Here is a 23260-nt window from a genome sequence, read left to right on the forward strand (position 1 = left end):
CTGAATCTTTCTTATTAAAATTCTGAACTTTTGGTATATATACATCATAATGTGGCTTTGGGAGAATTCAACTATACATCTTATACATAAGATGAACAAAGCAATTTCCATATAAACTCCTTTTAAAAATAATTTTATAATGAGCAATAAAAGAGTCTTAGATTATCGGCAAAACATGAATTAAAATTAGCTCATTTGACATTTAAAAATTCAAAAAAAAGCGGAAGTGGATTTTAACTACTTAGAAGTGCCAAATCAAGGCAAGTAAGATGAACTCTTATAATTAGCAAATTGCAATGAGAGAGAAAGCTAGTGAGAGAAAAAACCCCTAAAAATCATTTCCTCTCTAATTCGTAACCCTAATTTCACGCTATGGCAAAAACTCGAAGAAATCAAAAGACTACAAATAATAATAAACGTTCTGGTTCTGCGTCGAAGATTAGGTTTGAGGTTTTGGAATCATTGGAGGAGGAACCCCTTGTGGAGGATGTTACGGAAGAAGAGGAGTAGGTGATCCTGCCTCTACCATTACCAACGGGTTCGACTCCAGTGGAAGAAATTCTGTTATAAGGGGAGACTGGTGCTTGGACTGAGGTTCAAGGGAGGAAGAAGACACCTGTGATAACCCCGTCGTCCATTGTTTCTGGTAAGACTTCTTTGCAGCTTTCTGAAGCTGATGTTCTTCCTGAGATAAATTACTGGGTGTCTTCTTTATTTGGGTATATCATGGGTACAAATCCTCCTTGGAATGTGGTTTCAGGGTATCTTAAGAGAATTTGGAAGGATTATGATGTTGATAAAATTTGTTTTATGCCTAATGGTATTTTCATTGTGCGCTTTAAAACTGTGGAAAACATGAAAGAGGTGGTTAGTTTGGGTCACTTTATGTTTGACAAAAAGCCTGTGATCATTAATGAATGGACTCCAGATGTAGATTTAGTCAAACACAATGTGCAAACTGTTCCGATTTGGATTAAATTGTCAGGTCTGAACCTGAAATTCTGGGGCATAGAATGCCTAAGAAAGATCAGTGGCCTTATTAGGGACTTTGTTCATTATGATGAGGCTACACGTCACAAAAATTTTCTTGGGTATGCTAGGATGTTGGTAGATGTGCAGGTGAATCAGGCTTTCCCAAATACTATTCAGTTTAAGGATGAAAAAGGGAAAGATCATTCTGTCAAAGTGGAGTATGATTGGCTTCCTGTCAAATGTACTCAATGCTCAGGCATAGGGCATACCAAAGAGCAGTGTAGGAAGAAACAGGAGGGGGTTAAGATTAAGCAAGTTTGGCAGAAGAAGGTTATACAGCCTCAACCAGCTAAGATGGTGGATAAGGGCAAAGCTCCTCTAATCTCTGAAACACCAGTGGGGTCAAGAGTTGCTGTTATTCAAACTCCTGCAGGCATAATCACTAGATTGATGACACGGAATGGTAGTGGTCCATCTCATGTCTCTCGAGGTAATACTTTTCTGGATGCACTAAACAAGGCTACAATTAGGTCAACCCAGTTGAAGGAAAAAGGGTCTGGAACTGGTCTCAAGGGTGTGATGGATCATGGTTAATATTGGGTATTGGAATATTAGGGGGCTCAATAGCCTGAATAAGCAGAAGGATATCAAATGGTTTCTGCATAATAATAACTTGGGGCTATTTGGGTTACTAGAAACTAAAGTTAAGTCAATAATGTGGAATAAAGTTAGGAACAATATTTGTAGTGGATGGGCAATTTGCACTAATAATTCAGTTGCTACTGGAGGACGTATATGGCTACTTTGGAATCCTTCCCTCTTTGTAGTTAATATCTTATATATCACTCCACAAACTATTCATTCTATCATCACTATGAGGGGGTCTCAGCAGAAGTTTTGTTTTACCCTTGTTTATGGCTATAATAGAGCTGCTGAGAGGGGAGAACTTTGGAAGAGTCTGCAATGGTATAGAGACTGTGTTCATGGTCCTTGGGTAGTAGGAGGTGACTTCAATAATGTGCTACATGCTGATGACATGTTAGGGGGTGCTGTTGTTTCTCTTGCAGACATTAAACCTTTCCAAGACTGCCTTCATTACTGTGAGCTGCAGGATACCAAAGCCATTGGGTCTTTTTTCACATGGAACAATAAGCAGAATGTTGATACTCTGGTTTACAGTAGATTGGACAGATGTTTGACTAATGATGAGTGGATGGTTGAGTTCCCTGATTCTTATGCTTATTTTATGCCTGAAGGCACTTTTGATCATTGTCCCTGTGTTTTTTATCTGCAAGGGCAGCCAAAGGTCAGGAAATTGTCCTTTAAATACTTTAATATGTGGGCCTTGGATTTAAAGTTTTAGCAAGTTGTCTCTGAGGGGTGGAATAGAGCCGTGCAGGGCACACAGATGTATCAGCATGTGAGAAAATTGAAGGATTTAAAGTATGATTTGAAAAAATTGAACAAGGGCAGTCTGGGTGATATTGAGAACAAAGTTAAGGTTGCCAAGTTAGCTTTGTTTCAGTTGCAAGAGGCATTAATTACTAATCCTATAGACCAAAATTTGATTGCTAATGAAAGGGAACTGGCTGGTGAATTGATTACCTTGCAGAAAGCCTAGCATTCCTTTTTAGAGCAGAAAGCTAAACTTGAGTGGCTTAAAATGGGGGATGAGAATACCCATTATTTTCATACCCATATCAAAACTCGTAGAGCTAGAAATAAAGTGCTTCAAATTTCTGATCAGGGGAGTAATAACTGCACCTCCAGTTCTGATATTCAAAGGGCTTTCATTAAGTACTATGAAAACTTGCTGGGAAGTAGTAAGCCTGTGGATCCTGTTTGTGAGTCTGTTGTTAGAGATGACCCTATTTTAAATATGGCTCACCATGAGATTTTACTGGCTTCTGTCACTTCTGAAGAAATTAAATGTGCTATGTTTGATGTTAATGGCAATAAAGCTCCATGCCCTGATGGCTTCAGCAGTCAGTTTTATAAAGATACCTGGGCAATCACTGGGGATAGTGTTATTCAAGCTGTTCAGGGATTCTTTTCCAATGGGAAACTTCTTAAGCGGGTCAACTCTACTCTTATCACTCTTGTTCCAAAGGTTGATTTGCCATCTGATGTTACACAGTTTCGTCCTATTGCTTGTTACAACTCCATCTACAAATGCATAAGTAAAATTATTTGTAACAGAATGAGCTTTATCCTTCCTGATATTATAAACCCTTCTCAAAGTGCTTTTATTAAGGGCAGAGATATTGTGGAAAATATTCTCATTTGTCAGGACTTAGTTAAGTTGTATAATATAAAGGCAATCTCTCCTAGGGTCATTATGAAGATAGACCTCCAAAAAGCATATGACTCAATTGAATGGAGTTTTGTGGAGAGTATGTTGCTGGCTCTCAATTTTCCACATACCTTTAAAAATTTGATTATGGAGTGTGTTACCTCTCCTACATACTCTCTTTCCCTTAATGGTGAATCCTTTGGGTTCTTTCCTGGTAAAAGAGGTCTAATACAAGGAGACCCATTGTCTCCTCTTTTATTTGTGATATGCATGGAATATTTGAGCAGGATTTTGGAAAATCTCAAGGATTATGTGGATTACAAGTATCACCCTCTCTGTGGCAGACTTAAACTCACCCATCTGGCCTTTGCTGATGACTTACTGCTTTTCTGTAGAGGAGATAGAGGATCAATTATTGGTATGCTTAGAGCTTTTGAGTCTTTCTCGAGAGCTTCTGGCCTAAGAATGAATAAACAGAAATCTAGCCTCTATAGTAATGGTGTTGATAGGGGCATCTTGGGGGATATTGTCAAGGTCACTGGTATGACATATGGCTCCTTACCTTTTAAGTATTTGGGGATCCCCATTGCTGCTAGGAAGTTCTCTATTCTTGAATGCTCAAGTTTGGTTGATAAAGTGGTGTCCAGAATCAGGTCTCTTGGCAGTAGGAAGCTCAGTTATGCTGGACGCTTGGTTTTGATTAGAACTGTGCTTTCTACCCTTCATAATTACTGGGCTAGGATCTTCATCTTACCCACTACTGTTGTTAAGAAGATATCCTCTATTTGCAGAAATTTTCTTTGGATAGGCATTGACAATGATCATGACAGTTCTTTGGTGGCTTGGGATCAGATCTGTCAGCTTAAGAAGCATGGTGGCCTGGCTGTGAAGGATCTTATTAGATGGAATAAGGCTGCACTGCGTAAATATGTCTGGTGGTTGGCTCAAAAAAAGGATCATCTATGGGTAAGGTGGGTTCATGCTATTTATATCAAAGGAGGTTCATGGTAGTCTTACAATCCTAAGCAAAATGGCAGTTGGGCTTGGAGGAAGCTATGTAAGATCAGAGATCTTATGATGGCTGGTTATGTGGGTGTGTGGTGGCTACAACCTCATCAGGATTACACCATTGCCAGTGGGTATAACTGGTTGAGTCCCCCCCATGGTGAAAGTGAATTGGGATCCTTTTGTATGGGTCAAGGAAGCTCTTCCTAAGCATAGCTTCATAGGATGGCTTGTGATGCATGAGTGTTTGCTTACTAGGGATAGTTTGAATAAAATGGGGATCATTTTGGATGACATTTGCATCCTGTGTGATGCTGCTCCTGAGTCTCACTCTCATCTTTTCTTCAACTGCATGTTCAGTCAGAGGTGCCTTCACTTACTGTCCCAACGTCTGGGTTGCCATCTCCCTAGACAAAGCTGGATTGTTTGGTGGCTTAGTATGAAGTTCCAGTCCCAGAGCTTGAGAAATTCGATTACTGCACATCTCTTGGCCTTAATTTACTCCATCTGGTGGTGCAGGAATAAGTGTAGACTTGATGGGTACCTGCTACGTCCTGAAATTGTGGTTGCATCTCTGCTGCAAGGCAGGTTGCTTTTTTCAGTGTAGCTGTGTCGTTTTGATGTAATCTTGTTGTGTTCCTACTGTTTCTTTTTCATATGCTTTGTTAGTAGGTTGATGTGTTGTTACTCTGAAATGGGCTTTGTTAGCATGTTGAGCTTGAACGATTGTATCTTTGGTTAACTTTATTAATATAAGTTTACCTTTTTACCAAAAAAAAGATGAACTCTTATTTCGCAGTCGACAATTAATATTCATTTTGTGAATCTGATTCTTCACACCCACTGCATCCCTGTTTGGTAAAATCGCAACCCTCTGAAGCTTTGATACAAAGGTTCTGAACCTGATGTAAAATTCTGAACCTTTAATACAAAGTTTCTGTACCTAAGATTCCCATGGTTCTCATGGGAAGAGGGTTCTCATAGGATCTCAACCCTATATATATGTATATATATATATATATATGTATGTATATATATATATATATATGTATGTATATATATGTATATGTATATATATATATATGTATGTATATATATGTATATGTATGTATATATATGTATATATATATATATATATATATATATATATATATAAGATCAAGTAAGTCCTCCTCTTACATGTGAGTCCATAAATCCTCTTTAGGACCATTGGATGGGAAGGTTGGAGGGCTGAGATTGGAAGCAAAAAAAGAGGGATTATGGCCTAATTAAACCCTTTCCCTCTCTACTTTTCTAATCCACCTTAATCTAACACTAATTTACTATATAACATTTTTTCTTCCACTAACTTCTCACTCATCTCTCACAATTTCAGTCCCCTATCTCTCTAAAACCCAATTAATTCAAATATCTCAAATAATTCCCCCAATTAATTCACCCAAAAAATCCAAAATAAATCACTCAAGAAATCCTCCCACCACCCACTGCCACCACCACCCACTGCCGCCACCATCAACGTAAACATACACCCTCCTTCACATGACCCGTGACCCCGACACACCCCGATCGACCACAACCGTGACCCACCAGCACCCACCACCACCCGAACCGTCAACCACCAGCCCACCCACCACCACCCGCGTGACCACCAACATAAACCCACCATGCCACCGCATCACTCACCAAACCCGACACACCATAACAACACCCACACCTCCACTGACGTACGTCATCACCACCGCCCGCCCACCCTCCTCCACACGTCAAACCCAGATCCGACGCTTCACTCCTCCCTCCCTTACGCCCCATTGCCGCCACTGCCACCACATTTCTCTTCTTTTTTTTTTTACTTTTTTCCAGATCTGAAACTTTATTTATTTGTTTTTTTTAATTTTATTATTAATTGTGGAGATATCCTCTCCTTTGTCTTCTTCTCCCTTCAAATCTTGTTTTTTTGATTTTTTTTTTCTTCTTTCTCTTCCCCTCCCTTCAAACTCTGTTTTTTATGTTCTTTAATTTTTTTTTGTTGGTTTACTGAATTTTCATTTTTCATATCCAAATTTAAATCGTTTTTTTTTTCGAATTCCATTTTTAAGATCTACCTTTTAGAGGGTAATAAATGTTTCTTATTTTTTTATATTTCTCAAATCTCCTGTTATTTTTTTTCATATTTTTTTTTTTCAAAATTCGTCTTTTTTTAAAGGTACTTTTATTTTAATGTTAGATCTATAAAGATTGGTGGTGTTCGGGTGTTGGGTTAAAGTTACATGTGTAGGCGGTTGGAAATAAATATGACATTAGGTATAATTTTTAAATTTTAGATGTAATTTTTTGAAAATAAATTTGATTTTTCAAATTTTAAATCTCACATAATATCATTTTTTATTTTTTCTATTAAAGTTACATTTTCTCCATTAAAATTACTCTTTTATCCATTAAAATTACACTTTTCTCCATTAAAATTACACTTTTTTCTATTAAAGTTCTATTATTAAAGTTACACTTTTCTCCATTAAAATTACACTTTTTTTTTATTAAAATTACATTTTTCTCTGTTAAAATTACACTTTTATCCATTAAAATTACACTTTTTTCTATTAAAGTTCTATTATTAAAGTTACACTTTTCTCCATTAAAATTACACTTTTTTTATTAGAATTACATTTTTCTCTGTTAAATTACATTTTTTTCGTGTTAAAATTACACTTCTGTTAAAATTACACTTTTTCCGTTAAAATTACGCTTTATTACACTTCTTCTGCTAAAATTACACTTTTTATCCTTGAATTACACTTTTTCCTGCTAAAATTACACTTTTATTTGCTTAAATTAGACTTTTTCTGCGAAAATTACAGTTTTTCGGATAGAAATACACTTATATCCATTAGAATTACACTTATTTCCCTCAATGGACTTGGTTATATTCTCATTGTACTATTGTTACATTCTCAATGGACTAAAATTACATTCTCAGTGGACTGAAATTAAACTTTGCTGGACTAAAATTACACTTTCCTGGACTAAAATAACACTCTCATTGGACTGAAATTACACTTTTCTGGACTAAAATAACACTTTTGTCGTTAAAATAACACTTGTAAAATGCTAAAATTACAATAAGTTGTGATAAAATTACAAAAATTCAAAATATTATTCGTCAAAAACTTGTAAAACGCAAAATTCTCGTAAACATTCCTTAAAATTACACTTTTTGCTGTTAGAATTACACTCGTAAAATCCTAAAATGTCGAAAACTTGTCTCGAAAAAAAAAACGAAATAAAACCAAAACAGGAAAAATGTTTACAAAATTTTCATAAACTTTGAAATATAAGACAAAAGGTGGTGTTAATTGTATATCTATGTATAAAGTTTTATATTTCGTTTTATACATCAATTCATTATCATAGACAATTAACACCACCTTTTGTCTTATACTTCAAAGTTTATGAAAATTTTGTTAACATTTTTCCTGTTTCGGTTTTATTTCGTTTTTTTTTCAGACAAGTTTTCGACATTTTAGGATTTTACGAGTGTAATTATAACAGCAAAAAGTGTAATTTTAAAGAATGTTTACGAGAATTTTGCGTTTTACAAATTTTTGACGAATAATATTTTGAATTTTTGTAATTTTATCACAACTTACTGTAATTTTAGCATTTTACAAGTGTTATTTTAACGATAAAAAGTGTTATTTTAATCCAGAAAAGTGTAATTTCAGTCCAATGAGAGTGTTATTTTAGTCCAGGAAAGTGTAATTTTAGTCCAGCAAAGCTTAATTTCAGTCCACTGAGAATGTAATTTCAGTCCATTGAGAGTGTAACATTAGTACAATGAGAATATAACCAAGTCCATTGAGGGAAATAAGTGTAATTCTAATGGATATAAGTGTATTTCTAGCCGAAAAACTGTAATTTTAGCAGAAAAAAGTCTAATTTTAGCAAATAAAAGTATAATTTTAGCAGAAAAAAGTGTAATTCCAAGGATAAAATGTGTAATTTCAACAGAAGAAGTGTAATTCTAACAAAAAAAAGCGTAATTTTAACGGAAAAAAGTGTAATTTTAACAGAAGTGTAATTTTAACATGAAAAAAATGTAATTTTAACAGAGAAAAATGTAATTCTAATAGAAAAAAGTGTAATTTTAATGGAGAAAAGTGTAACTTTAATAATAGAACTTTAATAGAAAAAAGTGTAATTTTAATGGATAAAAGTGTAATTTTAACAGAGAAAAATGTAATTCTAATAAAAAAAAGTGTAATTTTAATAAAGAAAAGTGTAACTTTAATAATAGAACTTTAATAGAAAAAAGTGTAATTTTAATAGAAAAAAGTGTAATTTTAATGGAGAAAAGTGTAATTTTAATGGATAAAAGTGTAATTTTAATGGAGAAAATGTAACTTTAATAGAGAAAATAAAAAATGATATTATGTGAGATTTAAAATTTGAAAAAATCAAATTTATTTTCAAAAAATTATACCTAATGTCATATTTATTTCCAACTGCCTACACATGTAACTTTAACCCAACACCCGAACACCACCAATCTTTATAGATCTAACATTAAAATAAAAGTACCTTTAAAAAAAAGACAAATTTTGAAAAAAAAAAATATGAAAAAAAAATAACAGGAGATTTGAGAAATATAAAAAAATAAGAAACATTTATTACCCTCTAAAAGATAGATCTTAAAAATGGAACTCGAAAAAAAATGATTTAAATTTGGATATGAAAAACGAAAATTCAGTAAACCAACAAAAAAAAAATTAAAGAACATAAAAAACAGAGATTTGAAGGGAGGGGAAGAGAAAGAAGAAAAAAACAAAAAAAATCAAAAAAACGAGAATTGAAGGGAGAAGAAGACAAAGGAGAGGATATCTCCACAATTAATAATAAAAAAAAAAAAAAAAAAAACAAATAAGTAAAGTTTTAGATCTGGAAAAAAGTAAAAAAAAAAAAAATGAGAAATGTGGCGGCAGTGGCGGCAATGGGGCGTAAGGGAGGGAGGAGTGAAGCGTCAGATCTAGGTTTGACGTGTAGAGGAGGGTGGTCGGGCGGTGGTGATGACGTACGGCAGTGGAGGTGTGGGTGTTGTTGTGGTGTGTCGGGTTTGGTGAGTGATGCGGTGGTCTGGTGGGTTTATGTTGGTGGTCACGCGGTGGGCTGGTGGGTGACGGTTCGGGTGGTGGTGCGTGCTGGTGGGTCACGGTTGTGGTCGATCGGGGTGTGTCAAGGTCGCGGGTCGCGTGAAGGAGGGTGTATTTTTACGGTGGTGGTGGCAGTGGGTGGTGGGAGGATTTCTTGAGTGATTTATTTTGGATTTTTTGGGTGAATTAATTTGGGGAATTATTTGAGATATTTGAATTAATTGGGTTTTAGAGAGATAGGGGACTGAAATTGTGAGAGATGAGTGAGAAGTTAGTGGAAGAAACAATGTTATATAGTAAATTAGTGTTAGATTAAGGTGGATTAGAAAAGTAGAGAGGGAAAGGGTTTAATTAGGCCATAATCCCTCTTTTTTTGCTTCCAATCTCAGCCCTCCAACCTTCCCATCCAATGGTCCTAAAGAGGATTTATGGACTCACATGTATGAGGAGGACTTACTTGATCTTAATACTAAATATATATATATATATATATATATATATATATATATATATATATATATATGATTTAGGATCCGGTGAGAACGACTACTCGGGGAGAACGGTGAAAACGGTCCAAAATCATGACTAAAATTAATCACGGGCCTATATTAAAACAAAATATTGGGTAAAACATCTCCAGCAAGTCAGCAACTTATCATTCCCATATTTCATCTTCATCGACACTACATTGCCTTACCCCACGAGGGCCACGACCACAGCTAATCGTTGTCGGCAGGCACCAGGCTCACGACGATTAACGCCGACGATATCACCGATACCACCTAATACCGCCTGGAACATCACCGGCCTCACAAAAAACCGCCAACAATGGTAAATCGAAAGCGACAACATCGCCGGCCTCTGCTTTCTCCGTCATCATTATCCGATTCAACCATTGTAAAACTGCTGGAGCTAAACGAAATTAGTGTATGTGGTTTATATATTGATGTATCTCGGAGCAATTTTGATGTACTTAATATATAGTGATAAGATACATCAAAGATTAGTGTAGATACATAAATAAATTAGTGTAGATTAATCAAATCTGTCGTCGTTGGAAGCATTACGCCAGCGAGGGTCGACGATGGTGGTTGAGGGGAATCAGAGGTGAGAGGGAAGGGGTTAAGATGAAGAAACAAAAAAATAGTGGTGTCGGTGGCTGTCGTCGGCATCCGCGAATAATTACAAGAGAACGAATCCAACCGACATAATACATGTCGTCGGCATCAGCGACGTTGATTACTCGCCTGAGACAAGACGGTGATGTAGTGCGCATGGACAGGTGGAATATCATAGTGTGAGAAGAGCGGCAATGAGCCTTTTGAGTGTATATTCGTTGCGAGAATGGCGCGGGATTTACGTCGGAGTTAGGCCATTCTGGTGGTTATAGGTGGCCGGAAGTTGAGATCAGTGGTGATGATGGTCGTGGATCATGCTGAGGGAGTGAGAAATTATATAGGGATAAGGACTACGGGAGAGAAAATGTAATGCTATTGGATTGGATTTGATTTTGGGCATTTCCACGGGAGTTGTTGGTTGATTCAGTTTATATGGTTAATACGTTCTCACCGTTCTCACCGAATGTTCGTTCTCACCGGATCATGACTCTCTCTCTCTCTCTCTCTCTCTCTCTCTATCTCTCTCTCTCTCTCTCTCTCTCTCTCTCTCTATATATATATATATATATATATATATATATATATATAATAAGTGTATCTAATTTACTTTCAAGCCTCATTCAAATCTATTTTATTACTCGTGGTACCATTTTTACTTTAAATTGTAAAACAATCGCACACTAAAGTTTTTTAAAACATTTACACATTTGTCATAATATGATATTTTGATTCGCAAATTAGCAGCAACTTTCTTTATCTTTTAATACTCCTTTTAAAATATATGTTAACCTTTGTACTTATCAATAATTTGTGAATATCTTATTTAAATTTTGATAAATATACTTTTATATAATGGCAAATGAATGTAAATAATCAATCAATACATATATATAAAGCAGAAACTTTTCAAGCGATATTAGAGAGTCCAACTTTTTTTAGAAATCCTAACAAGAGTAGATTTCGAAAAAAATTAACAGTCCAACTTTTTTAGAAATCCTAATAAGAGTAGATTTCGAAAAAAAAAAATCATACCTATATATAAAGCAGAAACTTTTCGAGCGATATTAGAGAGTCCAACTTTTTTAGAAATCCTAACAAGAGTAGATTTCGAAAAAAAATTTATAGTCCAACTTTTTTAGAAATCCTAACAAGAGTAGATTTTGAAAAAAAAAATGATAAATAAAATAACAAATTTAATAAATTGAAATCCTAACAAGTGTAGATTTCGAAAAAAAATTAATAAATAAAATTATCCTAAGAAAAGTAGAATTCTTAATATTGAAAACAAATCTTAATAAATTATCTTAATATAAGTAGATTAAAATTATCAAATAAATAGTGGACATTTGTAATAGTTCAAGTTATCATTTTTATTTTTGCCCCACTTATGGTATCATACATTTGTAGTTTTTATTCTAGCATTAAAATAAATTTAAGAAGCTGACGGATAAATAATGAATTTATTTGATTAAAGTGTCATGTTAATATGATGTAAATCTTACTTAGTTACACAAAGTATAAACTGCGGTTCCATAAAAATATAGTCACTAAATAATCATTGGGGTGTGTATATAAATTGTAAATATCTCCATATACATTCAAGTAATCAATGCATATAGAACAATACATCGATTTATATGTGTTATTATTTTTGTTTCATCAATTTACTCTCCATAAGAATGTTGAGATCATTAGGTGGAGAAATGAAACCGTAAAGAATTGAAGTAGAATTTGACAGTTTGGACACCTCAAAGCTTTTTGTAACAATGGAGCAACTCGGAGTATTATTCATATGATAAATTGTTGATCATTTCTAAACTCACCCATTAGCCTAGATTTCAAATAAGAGTAAGTTTGAAATAGTCAATAATTTATATTACTAATTAGTAAAGGCCTCAAGAGTGTACATATATTATGGTCATTAATTAATTAAATCAAAAAAACGCGCATTATGTTTTAATTTAACCAAATCTTTTTTTTTTTTTTTTTGCAAGAAGGTATAATCCTTTTATTCATCCTCAAGTTGGGGAAAAAGAAAAGGATAAAATCTTACAAAGAATAGCCCCTATAGCCTAAAGAAGAAAGGCTATCAAGAATGTAAGGTAGCAATAAAACGAGAAGAACAAAGTGAAGAAGACCTATACAGCAAAGACACAGAAATTATAAATTTGGCCTGAGTGAGCAACTGATGCACAGTGTGCTCTTGGGTGCTAAATATCCTGCAATTGCGCTCTTTCCAGATAGTGTAGATAGCACAGGTAAGACAGCTGAGAAACCAAGTGTGCTTCCAATGCCGTCTAGATTGCCTATGCAAACACCAGTCCAACTCTCTGTGGTAATGATTACTCCTGTTGGGAACACGAGTCCAGACCATGAGCTCATGCCAAAGCTGCTGAGAGAATGGGCAAGGAAAGAACAAGTGGTCATGAGTTTCACTAGCTTGCTTGCAGAGGACGCATCTATTAGGAGTGATAAACCCCTTAAGGATTAGTTTGTCCACTGTTGCTAGTTTCTGTTGACAAGCCAGAGAAGTTATAATGTTATGTCTAGGAACTACCACCCTGTGAAAAAGACCCTTGGACCAAGAGACAGTAGGGTGACAAGGCCTAAACCAGGTATAAGCTGCAGCAACATGGAATTTATCACCAGAGCACCAACTATGAAGTAGAGCTTTTGCAGCAGCAGGAGAACCAGTGGCAGACAGCAAGTCGTTTTTGACACTAATTATACTCCTGAAGTTTTCACTATACATGTCCTGAACAACAACATCCCATATAGAACAATGGGAGAGGTGATATTCCGAGTGCCAAATGCTCCAAAGTTCCTGAGGAGTCCTATCTAGTAACCACAGCCATTTGGATATAAGCGCTTTGTTCCAGGAGAGAAGCTCTTTGACCCCAAAACCACCTTCATTAGTTGGAGCACAGATATTGGACCAGCTCTTAACAATCATCTTTTTATCAGTAGCTTTGATATGCCAGAAGAAGTTCTTGCATAATTTGTTGATAGTTTTAATCACACTTTTGGGAAGTAAGACACTGGCACACCAAAAGTTCTCAATGCCAAAGACTACACTATTGAGAAGCTGAAGTCTACCAGCATAAGAAAGTAATTTGGAAGACCAGTGTTGAATGGAGGCCTGAATTTTGTTCACAAGGATACCATACATATCCACAGTAGTACGAGCTGTGTTTAAAGGCAACCCAAGATACCTGAATGGGAAAGACCCCTCAGAGAACCCAGAGGTGAGCAGAATCTGAGACTTGATGCTAGGGGAAACTCCACCAAAGTAAATTTCAGTTTTGTCCACATTAGCTTGAAGCCCAGACCAGCAGGAAAAGAGGTTAAGGGTTTAAGAAACTGCCTGCACAGAGGGCACATCCCCTCTAATAAAGACCATGAGGTCATCAGCAAAGATTAAGTGAGTGAGCTTCATTTTAGAGCACTTTGGATGAAGAGAGACTTGAGGATGAGAATTGAGGCATCTTAAGTATCTAGAAAGAATCTCCATGCTTAGAACAAAAATATAAGGGGAGAGAGAGTCTCCTTGCCTGACTCCACTTTTCCCTTGAAAGAAACCATGGACTGAACCATTTAGCTTAAGAGAGAACCAGGAGCTTGTAAGGCATCCCATAATCCAGCTGATAAATTGAGGAGGGAATTTCAGAGCTGTCAGCATATTCTCTATAAAAGACCACTGGAGAGAATCAAAGGCTTTCCTAATATCCACCCTAATCAAGCACCTAGGAGTGAGATATTTGCGGCCATATCCTTTTACTAAAGATTGGGACAACATGATGTTTTCATGAATGCTCCTCCCTTTCACAAAAGCTGCCTGTTCAGGGCCAACTAAAAGAGGAAGGACAGTGCTGAGTCTTGTGGATATAATTTTTGAAATTGTCTTGTAAAAAGTAGTACAGCAAGAAATGGGGCGAAAATCCATGACTGTGGAGCTAACCTTCTTCTTAGGAATAAGGGCAAGGAAGGTAGAGTTAGCTTGCTTACTCATTCTACCAGTAGAGAAGAAGGAATGGACAGCTTTACAAAAAGACTCCCCAATAAGAGGCCAACTGTGTTTAAAGAAGGCAGAGGAAAACCTATCTGGGCCAGGACTTTTGTCAGAACCAATAGTAAATATAGCAGCTTTAATTTCTTCATTAGTGATAGGAAGAATCAAAGTGTCAGCAGCTTCACTAGAAACAGTAGGGCTCAGCTGAATGAAATCATTATCCAAGGGAGAAACAGGAGAGCTAGCACCAAGAAGACTTGTATAGTAACCAAATCTTGCTTGTGCACTAAGAAGTATTTACTAAACCATGTATCTTTGTGTTTTAGTGTTGGTTTTACATACTAAGTAAAATTCTATTTTATACATTAAATTTATATTTACTTATATATCCTAAGTTCATTGTTATTCAATGGTGAGGATCTTTTGTCCCATTTTGGTGTCCCATCTCCTTTCCCATATTCTCTCCTTTTCACACATAGACATAAAAACCACATATATGATATATTTATTACTCCCTCCTATTCCCGATAACCTTCCATATTCATTAGTGGCACGGAATTAAAGGGGTTAGAATTAAATAAGTTAAAGTATTGTGGTGGGGTGAGATAATTGGAAAGAAAGAAGGTATTGTGGGGTATTATTGTGGGGTGAGGTGATTAAAATAAGTATTGTTGTGGGGTAAGGTGATTAAAATAAGATAAAGTATGGGTATTGTGGAGTATTGTTGTGAGGTAAAGTGATTAAAATAAGTATACAACTTTACTAAATAAGGAAAGAGGGAAGGTATTGTGAATAGATGAAAAAGGGAAGAGGGAAGATTATGTAGAATAGGAAGGAGTATTTTCTATGTTGATGTGTCAAGCAAATAGTAGCATAAGATAGAAGATGGGACACCATCTGGGATAGAAGATCCCCACTGTGTATATGGGGGTAAAATTTGAGATAGATGATCAAAGATTATGCAGGCTTTGAAAGTTTTTAAAGTATATTGATTTTTTGAATTTTTGATGTAAGTATATATTTTACTAATTAACCAAAAGATAGTTGATGTTTTGGTAAAAATGACATAATACGTACTCCATATTTAATATTATAAATAGAAAGGTTAAAAAAATTGATAGCTTTCTCATATGTTACTCTTATTTTGGTAAATAATTTATCTACCAAATACTTACAAAAAACTAAGTTAAATGAATTTTTTGTCAAATAAGTTTAAGCTTATTTCTTGGAAACAGGGCCTAAATATGAGATTTTTCATGATCTCCGAACCGTCCTCGTGTCAAATTGATTTGTTTTTGATGTTTTATTCTGGCAATCTTTACTTGCTTTTGAGCCTATTGTTAGGAGTTGATCTCAAGTTCTTTTTTTAAAAAAAAAAAATTATAAACTTGATTAATATAATAAATAGCTATTGGTTCAGAATACATATTAAGCAATTAGACATTGTAACGCAAAGTATGTATATAGTCCATCACCACGAGGAACAGAATAATACGTAATTGGTTCAAAATAAATGTTAGCAAAGAATAAAAATGGTTAGCTCTACCATAAGAAAGAAGAAAATTTGATCAAAAAAATCTATCACAAGTGTCCAATTATATCGCATTTGTTTTGATTAAGCGAATATAAATAAATTTTTAGGCTCAAATTGAATTATAAATCATGTCAATCAAGAGATTTAGACACGGGACAAATAATATCATAATTATTTAAGAAAATTATAGAATAAACGAGTATATAACATTTAAACGGAACGAAACTATTTTAAGATCACCACAAGTTGAGGCGGTTATGGTTTTGAAAACTTTACCCGCGACAACTAGGGGCATGTAATTTTTCTATTAAATACGGGTATGAGAAGGTCTACATCCGTCCTGTTCCCTCTTTCATATGTCATCCTTGCTTTTAGGAGTCATTTTTTTTTGTTATGCGAGACTTGACAGAGTATTTTAGTCGGGTTATATTTTGGGAGCAAAAATCATTACTTTTAGGTTGACCATGATTTTAGACATATTAATGGTCAAAGTTATTAAAGCAAACCCCTAAGAAGTAAGGTGGAAGATGTTTAAGAAGGGAAGGGAGTATCCATCATGATTTTTTAATATAACTCATAATGATTTGTTTAAGAAGCGGGGTGAGTCTTAGACCAAGTGTGGTATGCCGATTATGTTGTTGAGAATTGAGGAACATTAACTCCGTAAGAGGATTATGTAACAGAATCTGTCTTATTATCAATCGCCATGGAAAATTCGTAGTAGAAGGGAAGATAATTACGGGTTTCAAAGTCGGCAAAGTGTACTTAACCCGAAGATAGTAATGACTTTCTCGAATGCAAGGATTCCTTTCATGATTAAGCGGAGGCAATATACATTGAGGCCGTTCTACGCCATGACAATAAACAAGAGTCATGGACAGTCACTTAATCATGTTGGAATTTATGTGCCTAAACCAGCATTTAGTAATGATTTAATTAATTAACTAGTTGGAAAGCCCGTACGATGCACGGGGCTGCCAATAGGATTATATTTAAAAACATATACTAAAGTTGATAAAAAAAGTTCAACTATATTTAATCATTGATGAAAAAAAATCGTGGTTGGTGTAGTTGATCACCGATGAATTATTAGTATTTTTAGCATAAAAGATTCGGCATTCAATAGTATAATATCAAGTGACATAGTTATAGTACTCCCTCCATTTTTTTATATATGACGTTTTGCATTTACAAGGTAAGCTTTTGACTTTAATATTTACAAAAATATATTTGTTCAAAAAATATAATAATTATACCATTAAATTCCTTACGAAAAACTCTTTCATATGAGTACACATATCATAATATTTAGTCTTATATTTTAAGAGATATTGAAGAGAAAATGGAGTGTCTCGAAATGTGAGAAAGTCATATATAAAAAAATAGAGGGAGTATATTGTTAGTTTTTTCATTGTTACAGGCACAACTTAATTTTAATTTAAAAAAATGATATCAATGTCATGTAAAACAACAGGTGTCAAGATTATATATATTTAGTATTTTCAGAGAAAATGTTAAATCTCTTACAACATAATTTACTATTTACAATTAAGAGTATTTGCTCCTTATATACTTTTCGCAAAATCAAATCCAAAATGAATATCAACAGAATTAGTAGTCTTTAAACAACAATAAAAAATATTTGTGATTCTATTTAATAGGATGCAAGGGCCGGGGGCACTTAGTAGTATCATCTTTGGCAACATCATTTAGTAGTTTATGACGTCACTAAAATCGTTGGGTTATCAAGTTAGTATTTTATGGCAACGTTGAAAGCATTGGTTAAAGTTACCATGGTATTAAATACATCACTTGTATAACATTCAGAGAAATAGTTGAACTATAGAGTTATCATTATTATTGTTTTACGCACCATCAATTTTTTTACCGAAATAGTCTTTGACTATGTATACTACTTAAAACTACTTATCCTTTGAAGTTTCATGTAAAATATTTAATACCACACCTAATTTTGTAAATTTGTGAAAATTTATTTGTAAACAATGTTTTTCGTGTGGCCTTAATACATTTGGTCTCTATCATCAATGAGAACCTAAATCCCTCGGATGACGTTGTTTTTAACGCTTCTATGTAAAGCTGACCATTACTAAATGTTGGTTTAGGCACATAAATTCCAACATGATTAAGTGACTGTCCATGACTCTTGTTTATTGTCATGGTGTAGAACGGCCTCAATGTATATTGTCTCCGCTTAATCATGAAAGGAATCCTTGCATCCGAGAAAGTCATTACTATCTTCGGGTTAAGTACACTTTGCCGACTTTGAAACCCGTAATTATCTTCCCTTCTACTACGAATTTTCCATGGCGATTGATAATAAGACAGATTCTGTTACATAATCCTCTTACGGAGTTAATGTTCCTCAATTCTCAACAACATAATCGGCATACCACACTTGGTCTAAGACTCACTCCGCTTCTTAAACAAATCATTATGAGTTATATTAAAAAATCATGATGGATACTCCCATCCCTTCTTAAACATCTTCCACCTTACTTCTTAGGGGTCAAACTTTAATAACTTTGACCATTAATATGTCTAAAATCATGGTCAACCTAAAAGTAATGATTTTTGCTCCCAAAATATAACCCGACTAAAATACTCTGTCAAGTCTCGCATAACAAAAAAAAATGACTCATAAAAGCAAGGATGACATATGAAAGAGGGGGCAGGACGGATGTAAACCTTCTCATACCCGTATTTAATAGAAAAATTACATGCCCCTAGTTGTCGCGGGTAATGTTTTCAAAACCATAACTGCCTCAACTTGTGGTGATCTTAAAATAGTTTCGTTCCGTTTAAATGTTATATACTCGTTTATTCTATAGTTTTCTTAAATAATTCTGATATTATTTGTATCGTGTCTAAATCTCTTGATTGACATGATTTATAATTCAATTTGAGCCTAAAACTTTATTTATATTCGCTTAATCAAAACAAATGCGATATAATTGGACACTTGTGATAGATTTTTTTTATTCTTTTTTCTTATGGTAGAGCTAACCATTTTTATTCTTTGCTAACATTTATTTTGAACCAATTACGTATTATTCTGTTCCTCGTGGTGATGGACTATATACATACTTTGCGTTACAATGTCTAATTGCTTAATATTTATTCTGAACCAATAGCTATTTATTATATTAATCAAGTTTATAATTATTTTTTTTAAAAAAAGAACTTGAGATCAACTCCTAACAATAGGCTCAAAAGCAAGTAAAGATTGCGAGAATAAAACATCAAAAACAAATCAATTTGACATGAGGACAGTTCGGAGATCATGAAAAATCTCATATTTAGGCCCTGTTTCCAAGAAATAAGCTTAAACTTATTTGACAAAAATTTCATTTAACTTAGTTTTTTGTAAGTATTTGGTAGATAAATTATTTACCAAAATAAGAGTAACATATGAGAAAGCTATCAATTTTTTTAACCTTTCTATTTATAATATTAAATATGGAGTACGTATTATGTCATTTTTACCAAAACATCAACTATCTTTTGGTTAATTAGTAAAATATATACTTACATCAAAAATTCAAAAAATCAATATACTTTAAAAACTTTCAAAGCCTGCATAATCTTTGATCATCTATCTCAAATTTTACCCCCATATACACAGTGGGGATCTTCTATCCCATATGGTGTCCCATCTTCTATCTTATGCTACTATTTGCTTGACACATCAACATAGGAAATACTCCCTCCTATTCTACATAATCTTCCCTGTTCTCTTTTTCATCTATTCACAATACCTTCCCTCTTTCCTTATTTAGTAAAGTTGTATACTTATTTTAATCACCTTACCTCACAACAATACTCCACAATACCCATACTTCATCTTATTTTAATCACCTTACCCCACAACAATACTTATTTTAATCACCTCACCCCACAATAATACCCCACAATACCTTCTTTCTTTCCAATTATCTCACCCCACCACAATACTTTAACTTATTTAATTCTAACCCCTTTAATTCCCGTGCCACTAATGAATAGGGAAGGTTATCGGGAATAGGAGGGAGTAATAAATATATCATATATGTGGTTTTTATGTCTATGTGTGAAAATGAGAGAGTATGGGAAAGGAGATGGGACACCAAAATGGGACAAAAGATCATCACCAATGAATAACAATGAACTTAGGATATATAAGTAAATATAAATTTAATGTATAAAATAGAATTTTACTTAGTATGTAAAACCAATACTAAAACACACAGATACATGGTTGAGTAAATACTACTTAGTGCACAAGCAAGATTTGGTTAAATTAAAACATAATGCGCGTTTTTTTGATTTAATTAATTAATGACCATAATATATGTACACTCTTGAGGCCTTTACTAATTAGTAATATAAATTATTGACTATTTCAAACTTACTCTTATTTGAAATCTAGGCTAATGGGTGAGTTTAGAAATGATCAACAATTTATCATATGAATAATACTCCGAGTTGCTCCATTGTTACAAAAAGCTTTGAGGTGTCCAAACTGTCAAATTCTACTTCAATTCTTTACGGTTTCATTTCTCCACCTAATGATCTCAACATTCTTATGGAGAGTAAATTGATGAAACAAAAATAATAACACATATAAATCGATGTATTGTTCTATATGCATTGATTACTTGAATGTATATGGAGACATTTACAATTTATATACACACTCCAATGATTATTTAGTGACTATATTTTTATGGAACCGTAGTTTATACTCTGTGTAACTACGTAAGATTACATTACAACATATTAACATGACACTTTAATCAAATAAATTCATTATTTATCCGTCAGCTTCTTAAATTTATTTTAATGCTAGAATAAAAACTACAAATGTATGATACCATAAGTGGGGCAAAAATAAAAATGATAACTTAAACTATTACAAATGTCCACTATTTATTTGATAATTTTAATCTACTTATATTAAGATAATTTATTAAGATTTGTTTTCAATATTAAGAATTCTACTTTTCTTAGGATAATTTTATTTATTAATTTTTTTTTTCGAAATCTACACTTGTTAGGATTTCAATTTATTAAATTTGTTATTTTATTTATCAATTTTTTTTTTTCAAAATCTACTCTTGTTAGGATTTCTAAAAAAGTTGGACTATCAATTTTTTTTCGAAATCTACTCTTGTTAGGATTTCTAAAAAAGTTGGACTCTCTAATATCGCTCGAAAAGTTTTTGCTTTATATATAGGTATGATTTTTTTTTCGAAATCTACTCTTATTAGGATTTCTAAAAAAGTTGGACTGTTAATTTTTTTCGAAATCTACTCTTGTTAGGATTTCTAAAAAAGTTGGACTCTCTAATATCGCTTGAAAAGTTTTTGCTTTATATATATGTACTAGTTGGAAAGCTCGTGCGATGCACGGGGCTCCCAATAGGATTATCTTTAACAATATGCATGTTGAATGTTCCAAGAGTTTGTTGAACAACATATTGTAAACGTTGGTTTACATTGTCATGGTTTGGTAGCAAAAGTCAACTAAACTGGTTAATAAAAAAAAAGTCGAACTATGTAAAAAATTCGAACGCACAAAACTTTGGGTTGGTTTAGTTGATTACTGGTGGATCTTCAGTCCCTATATTGTAAAAGGTACTCTCTTTGGTATTAATTATATCAGTTGTATAACATCCAAAGAGACAGTTGTATTATTCAATTATGTAGTTACCTATTTTTATTGTTGTAGACACCATCTGTTTTTAGTTAACATAAAACGGTATTGGCAAAAATGTGGTTTAATTCCACCAAAATAAACATGTGATAACTAAAGCTAACCTTTATGTGATTCGCAAATTAGATTAACCTACAACATCTACCTATATATTCGACTCTGTAAGCATAAGACGGTGTAAAAGCTGAATGGTGGTACACAAAACAACATGTATCCCAATCATATATGTAGCATGTTTGGAGAATTTGTTATATCTTTAACCAATAAAATTTGTTTTCATAATTTACAGTTAAGACTGGTAATTCTCTATAAACTTCATGCAAAATATATAATATGACACCTAATTAGTAGATGTGTGAAAATTTCTTTGTAAACAATATCTTTCGCGTGGCACAGGTATACTTGTTTCCTATCATCAATGTAGAGCATTCATCCCTTTGTGATGTTGTTTTTGACGTTGTTACTTAAAGCTAACCATGACTAAAATCCGAGTTCCAACATATAAATTTCAACATGATTAAGTAACTGTCCTTTGCCTCTATTTATCGTCATGGCGAAGTATGACATCAATGGATATTGTCTCCGCTTAAACACGAAATAAATTTTGTATCTGAGAACCCATCACTATCCCCGTGTACATGTATGAAGATATGAGTCATTAAAGTTGCATGTCTAGTACATAGATGTATCTTTATATCTTAGAGAATAACCAAATACTCCAATAACTAAATATTACATTTGTCTCAATAAAATGTTTACATATGCTTCATATAAATACACAAAGACCAAGGTACAAAGAGAGGGGTATTGATTTTAATATTTTTTAAAGAAAGTAGAGAGTATAAAACATACTCAAAATAGAAATGTAAACTTTTGACTGAAACACTCAAAAAAGGATAATGTAAACTATTGACCAGGGAGGGAGTAAATGTTTAATTTTTTAGAGTTTAGAATGGATAGTAGGCACTACTTGTAAATCCGATTAGATCTAGATTAATTTTATTAAAAAAATTGATTATAGGATTAATTAACTGGCACTATGAGTTATATAAACTTCATTGTGTATGCACTTTATTGTGAAATTTCCAAGAGAAGTGGTGATTGACCCCCATAACTTTATGCAATTGTGAAATTAACCCCTATAACTTTCAATTGGAGTGATTAGGCCCCATAACTTACATCATAAGTGAAAGTAAACCCTTTTATCAAAATCTCACGAGAAATTCAATTTATCATATCATAAAAGTAAAAACGCTTAGGTTCTTATGAAAAATAAGAAATAAAATTTCTAAAATTAATCAAAAAAAATAGCATAATTTAGATAAAATAAAATTAAAAATATTTTACGAAAAGCAAATAATTTATTATTTTTATATAAAGTATATATTTTTCAAATTTTTGTAAAAAAATTTCAATTGCAAAATATTTTGTTAAGTAGTTGTGTTAAAATCAGAGGTCGAAATAAAAGATTTT

The 23260-nt window shown here is 33.4% G+C and overlaps 3 protein-coding genes across 3 annotated transcripts in view; 2 read left to right on the top strand and 1 right to left on the bottom strand.

Moving 5' to 3' along the window:
- Positions 1–1687: 1687 nt before the first annotated feature.
- On the top strand, positions 1688–2593 carry LOC141632685 (uncharacterized). The gene is made up of 2 exons (XM_074445206.1): positions 1688–2278; positions 2372–2593. The coding sequence occupies exons 1-2, from the start codon at positions 1688–1690 to the stop codon at positions 2591–2593; spliced, it is 813 nt and encodes a 270-aa protein (XP_074301307.1).
- Positions 2594–4427: 1834 nt separating this feature from the next.
- On the top strand, positions 4428–4877 carry LOC141632686 (uncharacterized). Its single transcript, XM_074445208.1, has one exon. The coding sequence runs from the start codon at positions 4428–4430 to the stop codon at positions 4875–4877; it is 450 nt and encodes a 149-aa protein (XP_074301309.1).
- Positions 4878–12621: 7744 nt separating this feature from the next.
- LOC141632687 (uncharacterized) overlaps positions 12622–23260 on the bottom strand; it is a 30126-nt gene continuing 19487 nt past the window's right edge. The window contains exons 3-4 of the mRNA XM_074445209.1: positions 14084–14745; positions 12622–13744 (exon numbers count right to left, since the gene is read on the bottom strand). Coding sequence (XP_074301310.1) covers positions 12622–13744; positions 14084–14745 — 1785 coding nt within the window. The remainder of the gene's footprint in view (positions 13745–14083; positions 14746–23260) is intronic.

Source organism: Silene latifolia, chromosome Y (assembly GCF_048544455.1).
Source record: "Silene latifolia isolate original U9 population chromosome Y, ASM4854445v1, whole genome shotgun sequence".
NCBI classification, from domain to species: domain Eukaryota; kingdom Viridiplantae; phylum Streptophyta; class Magnoliopsida; order Caryophyllales; family Caryophyllaceae; genus Silene; species Silene latifolia.

What these genes read in the sequence shown, in the direction of transcription:
- LOC141632686 (XM_074445208.1), top strand. Translation starts at nt 4,428, where the DNA reads ATGGTGAAAGTGAATTGGGATCCTTTTGTATGGGTCAAGGAAGCTCTT.
- LOC141632685 (XM_074445206.1), top strand. Translation starts at nt 1,688, where the DNA reads ATGTGGAATAAAGTTAGGAACAATATTTGTAGTGGATGGGCAATTTGC. An exon ending in ATCTGCAAGGGCAGCCAAAG is followed by an intron (nt 2,279 to 2,371) that starts GTCAGGAAATTG and finishes AGAGCCGTGCAG; the next exon opens with GGCACACAGATGTATCAGCA.